The sequence below is a fragment of the Galeopterus variegatus genome, unplaced genomic scaffold, assembly GCF_000696425.1.
Source record: "Galeopterus variegatus unplaced genomic scaffold, G_variegatus-3.0.2 Scaffold7056, whole genome shotgun sequence".
In the NCBI taxonomy this organism is placed as follows: Eukaryota; Metazoa; Chordata; class Mammalia; order Dermoptera; family Cynocephalidae; genus Galeopterus; species Galeopterus variegatus.
The window spans coordinates 36210-44449 of record NW_007733167.1 but is presented as its reverse complement, the minus strand read 5'-3'; the positions used below and the strand labels follow the sequence as shown (position 1 = coordinate 44449).

Here is an 8240-nt window from a genome sequence, read left to right as displayed (position 1 = left end):
GGGGGTGGGGGGGTGGGGGGGGTGGCTGCAGTGACCTCTGACCCCTCCCAACAAAATTTAAAATTAATTTTGAGACTGGTTACTTCTCTTCATCCGTCCTACTGGCTGTGTAGTTCACGCTGTCACAGACTTGAGCGATTTCCACCTAGATGCCTTCTTCCCATTCATTCTCTGAGAGGTTCCCAGCATGGTGGGAATAAACTGAGGCCCTTCCCAGTGGCCACTGCCTCCTGCTCACACCCTCCTCACGCCCTCCCTCTGGACTGCCTCAGCCCAGGGCCTCTCTGGTGTCTTCTCTCTGCTTGGGGCTCTGTCCTCTGGTCATCACATGGCTGGTTCCTTGGAATTTCTCACAGAAGCTTACACATTGCTTTCACACAGCATCTTCCCTAACAAAAGGTTTTCCTACCTACTGTCTCCCTCCATGTCCCTGCCTGGCCACCATTTGTCCTACTTTTCCACTACTGTGTCTCTCCATCCATATATACCCTACACGGTGCTTGGCATTTACTAACAGGCACTCAACCAACATCTGCGGAATGAAGAACTCTCAATGGGGTTTTACTCATCACAGAACATCCCACAGGTAGAAGCCACAGGGCTTGTACCGACTCCTGGGGAGTTCTTTCTTTGTTAATTAACAAATCATGGGCCAGCCCCATGGCTCACTAGGAGAGTGCAGCGCTGGTAGCGCCGAGGCCATGGGTTCGGATCCTATATGGGGATGGCCGGTACACTCACTGGCTGAGCGTGGTGCTGAGGGTTGTGATCCCCTTACTGGTCGGAAAAAAAAATCATAATTGTATACATTTAGGGAGTACGATGTGATGTTTTGATATAAGAATATAATGTGGTATGATTAAATCAAACAAATTAACATATCCATCACCTTGCTTACCTGTCATTTTTTACGGTGAGACATCTCCAATTTACTCTTAGTTATTTTGAAATACATATCATTATTGACTATAGTCACCTGCTATACAATAGGTCTTCAAACCGATTCCTCTTGTCTATCTGAAACTTTGTACTCTTTGATCAGAAACTCCCTTTTCTTTCCTTCCCCAGCACCCCCCAGCCTCTGGTAACCATTGCTCTACTCTCTACTTCTATGAGTTCAACTTTATCAGATGCCACGTATATGTGAGACCATGCAGTATTTGTCTTTCTGTGCCTGACTATTTCACGTAGCATAATGTCCTCCAGGTTCATCCATGTTGTTGCAAATGACAAGATTTCCCCCCTTTTTAAGGCTGAATAGTATTCCATTGTTTATATATACCACATTTTCTTTATCCATTCATCCTTTGATGGACACTTGGGTTGTTTCCGTATTTTGACTACTATGAATAGTGCTGTGATGAACACGGAGTGCAGGTACCCTCTGACATCCTGATTTGAGCTCCTTTGGAAATATACCCAGAAGAGGATTACTGGGTCATATGGTAGTTCTATTTTGAGTTTTTTGAAGAACCCCCATATGGTTTCTCTTCCTCTTTGGTCTAATCTCTAACTTGGTTACTCTTATCTCCACTTTACCAGCTCATCTCCATAGGAATACCTTGGGCTCCCCCAAGTCAGCCCAAATGGCCAAATTCCCAGTCACTCCTAACAGAGTCCCTGGTGACCACTGCTTATGGCTTGGCTCTCATACAATTTCCCCAGGACGAACTCAGGTATGCAGCTCCCAACAGCTTAGGTGTGTCTGAACTGAACTGGGACGTGCTCTGGCTGGACAGAAATGGAGAGGCAGGGTCTCCCTGACTTCAAATGTTCTCCCTGACCTAGGCTCGCTCTTCCCTCACCAACCTGGCTTCATGCTCCAAGAGTTCTAGGAACTGAAGAATCATGCAAGGACTCAGAACACGTGGGGAGCACCTGTGCTCTCTTCCCATAGAGGTGCCCTGGGGTTAGGTGCCAGCTGGAAGTGGCTTTCTCCTCCACAGGGTGGACCAGCAGCTCACCAAGCAGCATTTGGCTACCCCCAGTCATTTAGATCAGTACATCTAGATCCCTTTAGCTAACGGTCACTTACTTCAGTGGCATTTAGAATCCTGTAAATTCATTCTAGAGTCTTCCTCCATTACCAAATACATTTCTAGAGCCTTAAAGGAAAAAGGCAAGCTGAGATCTTTCTTTCTTCTTTCATGCTCAGAATCTCATTTTTTTAAAGCTGTTTGGGGTGGGCATGGGTGGGAGAAGATGGTTAGCTTTAAAAATGTTTGAGAAACAATATTTGAAGGCACAGAAAAGGACCGTTCCCTCACTTATAGTTCACAAAACAGATTATTTGTACACAGCTTGCCGATTAAGAGTTTTGGATGGCAATTAACCCTTTATATATGATTCAAATTCTGGAACCTGAACAATCAATAAAGAAAAAAATAGAAATAATTATATGATAAACTATCTCCATATACACATAAGACAATACGGCAGATTTAGGTTGTAATACATCTTTGAGCATTTTTATGGCATTTCTAACATCTTCTTTGCATAATGTGAAAGAGGAACAATTAAATTACATTTATGGCAACCTAAATGGTAAAAGTCTTAAGTGAAATGTGATGGACCAGGCACCATACCCAGGGACATGGCCTCGTGATAATTTCTTACTTGAATCAACGCCCTTCTGAAGGCCTCCGTGAGGTGCCCGGTTCCCTGATGGTGCCGGGATGTTACTGAGTTGATACTAATGAATGTCATTGGTGATATTTTATTGAGATTAATTAACATCACTGGTGAGTGTTCAGGATCCTTTTGTTGAATAATACAAAACTTTCCATTTCAGTGAAATATAAAAGGGCAAATAGTCTTTTGGATTAACTCAGGAGTAAAACTGCTAAAATTTATGTATAGGAAAAAACTCCATGAAGCTCAGAAACAAAAAATAAGGGTGAATCCCTCTTTTATATATATTTAATACTCGAATGTTTTGAGTATGGGAAAACTGGATATTTTTATAGGGATTGGGAGGAATTAGACTAAAATCGTTGTTACTGAAGTCCAATGACACTACCTGATATTTATATTTTAAGAAGAAAAATATTACTTTTGTGTAAATTTTAAATCTGTGGTATGACACAAGTGATGTAAGTAAAGCCTTAATCCATCTTTGTTTTGGGGGAAAATAAATAAATAAAAGCAGAGAGCTTACTTAGTTTGGGTACTGGCTGTGTATCCCAAAACTGGTATCTGTGTTTTGCAGCCTCATCAATGTTCCTGGCCGGGCCCTGGCACGCAGATAACAGCTCCATTGCTCTCTGGATGTCCTGCAACTTCTGCATTGGGATGGTGGGATTCTACGACAGCAAAGGCACAGAGACACAAGAGGTGAGGAAGCTGCCACTGCTCTTAAACTTGGGGCAAATGCACATGTGTCTGCCTGGGAGACTGCAATACCTAAAACTAACAATCCTCCAAACCTGGTCAAGGCCATGGCTCAAGAATGTTAAATTAAACTATAAGCAAACACTCTGTTAAAGATACCAACAGTTCTACAGTTTCAATGGGGCTTTAGCAGTTTGGGAAATCTAAAGTAGATCAAATCTCCCTTTACTTCAGTTTCCTACCCATCTGCCAATGGTGCTCCCATGACTCCCCTGGAAGGAGAAGCCAAAAAGAGTGACATGCAATGCATGCATTACTGTCATACAGCAGCCAGGCAGCCACCAGCCTTGGTTGCACTGTCAGGATTAATGCTTTGCAGTAGCAATGGGGGGAGGGGGGGGCGGGGGCACAAAGGAAATAACTTCTAGAAAGGGAACTAGGCAGACAAGGGAAATTTCAGTTCATTAAAACAACGAAAGAATGAACCAAAGAAATCTGAACTTAGTGCTGAGCTGGGAAGGAAATGATCAAGGAAGGAAACTCTACCCAGGCCCCTTCCTCCTGGACTCCACACTGCCCTTCTCCCAGCCCTCGTGCTTCTTTAGAGATAAACCCTCCGACCAGAAGGACGAGCAGCTTCCTCTGTAAATCCAGACCCTCAGCAACCATCTCCCCAACCCAAGTGTTGAAAACTAGCCTCCTTTTTAGGTAAAAGATGTTTTCAAGACTATAAAAGGGACAATACCTTTAAATTCTACATTTCCTTTCTCAAGGCTAATATTCTGTTATCTCCTAAAGATTCCCACACTCTTTTTTTTTTTTTTTTAATTCTTAAAATAACATAGTAATGCATGGAACATGAAACTATACTTGACATGAGAGCACATAATGGGACTGACTATGGAAATCAGTGACTTTCTTCAGTACGCAAAATAACTGAGAAGTTTAGACTTTTGATGCTATACAAAGAATAGTCTTTGCTGTACTTCAGAAATTAGAAGAAATCTCAGAGCCCTGGGGTTTTTCTGTAGGAGGACGTCAACACACCATGGACAACTAATAAAATACAATCGCCTCTCAGTGTTTTATAAACAGCAACTTTGGACTTCTGCTCGGCCTTGAATCTGCAATCTGTGGTCTGGAGCAAATAATTTTAACCTGGGACGCTACGTGTGTAACACAGTACAGAGCAGGGTTTATTTAATATAGACTGTCTGCTCGGCCTTGAATCTGCAATCTGTGGTCTGGAGCAAATAATTTTAACCTGGGACGCTATGTGTGTAACACAGTACAGAGCAGGGTTTATTTAATATAGACTGTCCTGTGGTTGCTTTACTTGCTGGGTTTCCTTAGGGTTCTTGACACTAAAATGATTTAACGAAACAAAGTCCTGAAGTCTCACTGGAGGTAGTTTAAAGGTTTAGTATCTCCACTTAGATGTCTAATGGCATAACCCAGGATTGCCACAATTTTTGTAAGCTGTTTATCTTATCTTTGAGATCAAAATCATAAGGATCATATCTTAATGACATACAAATTTTACAAAATACTTCTGCTGTTCTAAGTTTTTATATTTTTGGATTATTTCTTTTTCTTAGGTCTCTTCTGAGCCTCCAACATTAAAAGAAATTGATTTCTAGCAAAATGAAATTTACATCCATTTGAACCGCCAACAACACAATCTACTAGAAGACCTACAACTTAAATAGGAACTGAGTTCACAGCATATCTCAAGGAATAACGCTTGAACGTGCATAAGGTAGCTTAAAAACGCAAAGTAGAACCCAGTCTTATAAAAATATATCTATGGCATCTATACCAAATTTGCTATAATTTTTCTTTCCTGATATTTGAGTTACATCTTCTAATACTAATGTATCAAACTCATTTTGCAAGTGTCATGAATCAGCGTCTTTGTCCCAATGGAGCCAGTGATGTCCCAACTCCCTAAAGAGGACCTTGGAGTGGCTTGTACCTTACCTAATTAGCCTCACCAGGCTGGCCAGCATTCTCTACATCAAATGACCATTTGTGAAATACTGATATCTCAGTGTTCTCGATTGAAATGCTTTATGAAAGTGGATTCGAGTAAGCACAGTTTTTCAAATCCACAGTGACAAAGAAGTGAGGAAAACTCAGCTAGGATAAATCCTCAAACCGATCCATTCACCTTCCCTAGCAACCACCTGGGGAGAAGTGAATTATTATCAGGAAAAGTGAGAACATTTATCAGCCCCACACTAACTACCCCCCATTATATTCCTGTGTCAGAGGCAGGTATTCCACTTTTCTCTCACGTTTGCTCCTTTAAACTAAATACTAAACATCAACTATACACTTCACCCATTATTTTCCAAATTTAGAACTCTGGAAAAAATGCCCAAGTCCTCTACCACTAAGAAGTCTATAAAAATCCAGACAAATATCATTTTTATTTTGATTCTTGAGTACAGACCAGAATATTCTCTAAACTCAGTCCACTGTAATTTATGGTATTATCTAGATCTAATAAGGGAAAAGAACCCCAGTTTTTAAAAATGCAATGGAGAAAAGCCCACATTAAAACACTGTTGACTTGCTCCTAATTAGACAAAGAAAAGAAAAGAAATTCCCCACCATACAGTGAATGTTAGCAGTTCCTCCTGCCTTGGTTGGTTCTAGTTTCCTGTAAGTGACCAGAGGTGAGGGAAGGGCTCGGAACCACTAGGGGCAGAGGGGACGGGCAGAAGCCGATGGTGATGGTAGCAGCAAAGGGAGATGTCCACACTGCGTATAAGCGACACCGCACTCATCCAATGACGCAACATTTAGAAATGGGAAAAATAGTTTGCAAGCTCATGGTGGTCTCCTCCTATGAGTCAGCTCGGCTGTTATGTCTAGTGGATAGAATATTTATTACCTGAGAACCCAGCTGAAAAGCTAGGGAGGGAGACTCCGTTCTCTTCTCACCTCACCAAGCCAGTCAGGGAAAAATGGGGGCAGGTAATTTTCCTGCTCAGTGATTCCTGGTCCTTTTGCATAAAACAGGCAACAACGACAAAACTCCCTGCAAGACTCACTTCGTGGGACAGAATATAAACTTTGTACAAGGAAAAAAAAAAGTGAACCCACAAAACTTGCATAGTGGTGGTAAACTGTCATATAGACAGTGTTTTATAATACAAAATCTCTTTAATAAAAATATCATTTTAACCTCATACAGCCCTGTGAGTTGGGGAGAAGGTGTCTCCCCGTTTTACAGATAAGGAGAGGGCTGAATGAGGTGCAGTGTGGTGGGCAAAGTCACACGGCTCCTGAGCAGTGGAGCAAGGGCCAAGCTCCAGGTCTCCCACACCACCTCCTGAGCCATTTTCATGACACCCCAGACTATCACCATAACTTACTTGGAGATACAATCATCAAAATCATCTCACTTTTTGATACTTCCAACTCTACCCCTGTTTGCTGTGAGTTTCTTGCATCAAGAGGGCTCTGTGCTTCTGGGCGTGCCCAGCACACGAGGGCTATGTTCTCAGCTAGGGTGACTGGGGTTGGTGCCACAGACGGGGTAGCTGCCATCTGTACCACTGGTCACCCACACAGAACAACCGACCCTCTGCTTGGCTGGCCATCTGCCAACATGGGGCCCAGCCAGACTACTTCTGATGTGGTCTAAAACAGGCATTTCTTCAGGGAGAACGTTAGGAGATATTTCCCACCTTTGGCAATAGAATGAAGGATGGCCACTGAAGACTGGTCTGATTCAAAGTCAACGTGAGACTTACCCATGGCTGCTCCCGCAGAAATCTGCTGCCAGATGGTGTTGTGCTATTCAGGTAATTAGACAGACACCCAGAGAAATTAAAATGTGAATATCTTCTGAACTAAAAGTAATCAAATATTAAGTGTAACTTCAAAAAAACCTAACAAGCTCACACTGCGACTTTCTTCCACAACTACAATCTAAATACGAATTCACTGAGAAAGGGGAGAATACAGGCATATGACAGCACAATATGTACCTCTTAGTTACTTGGGTGCCAAAGTCAGTTTTAGGGAGTCTGTAAGTACCCTCCAGTTACTAATGCCATTCAACACACAGTCACAGCAAAACCCTAACTACACATCTGATCCAACAGGCACTGAGCTGCGTGAGCCCACTCTCATATGCATAAAAAACCACAGAGGTGAAAATAAAACAGGCCTCTCACTTTTGAAGGCTGCTGAGTTTTAATCTCCTGGGAATCCGATGCCGAGTCGGACTTGGTGCCTCCAGAATTTGGTTTCTCCTTTTTTCTCTTCTGTTTCTTCTTTTTCTTTTTGGCTCCCAAATCCCCTCCAGGACTTCTGTAGGAAATGCAAAGAGGGTAAAACAAACCACAAAAAAAATTCCTTATGTAAAATTGAGTTGCATAAAATTGATTAGTTAGAAAACACACGTTTATACACAGTAGGAAATAACTACGTTCGGATGTAAGTGGGAAATGAAAGGTACTTAGATTAAGAAGTTAACAAACATTGCAGGAAAATATTAGTCCACACTCACACTGCAGGTGCTTAGATGTCACTGACGCAGGCGAACTGTAAATATAAAGCACATGTTATAACTGAAGTCAAACAGCTTTCACGGTTTATCACTCTACTAATCTACTTTTTAGTAGTCTGTTAAGGGAGAGATACATAGTGTAAAATATCCCATTATATACATCTCTTGGGTACAATAAACCACTAATCTTGAAGCAACAGAACTAAAGAAACTGCTTTTCTGCCGAGGAGGAAATTTTTCCTTAATAGAGATTTTTACTGGTGGGGCTAACAATTAAAAACCTCTAAGGAAAAACAAACATTAACTGGTGAAACATTTCCATTAAGAACCTTTATCTTATGGCCATTGTCCTCTGAAAGACTAAAGGAAAATAAAAAAGACATAC

General features: G+C 41.8%; 1 protein-coding gene across 1 annotated transcript in view; it reads right to left on the bottom strand.

The window, feature by feature from the left end:
• The window catches only part of NMT2 (N-myristoyltransferase 2), a 41486-nt gene extending 33835 nt beyond the window's left edge, over positions 1 to 7651 (bottom strand). The window contains exons 1-3 of the mRNA XM_008591580.1: positions 7521 to 7651; positions 7095 to 7137; positions 3158 to 3302 (exon numbers count right to left, since the gene is read on the bottom strand). Of these exons, the coding sequence (XP_008589802.1) occupies positions 3158 to 3287 (130 nt within the window). The 5' untranslated portion in view covers positions 3288 to 3302; positions 7095 to 7137; positions 7521 to 7651. The remainder of the gene's footprint in view (positions 1 to 3157; positions 3303 to 7094; positions 7138 to 7520) is intronic.
• Positions 7652 to 8240: the final 589 nt, after the last annotated feature.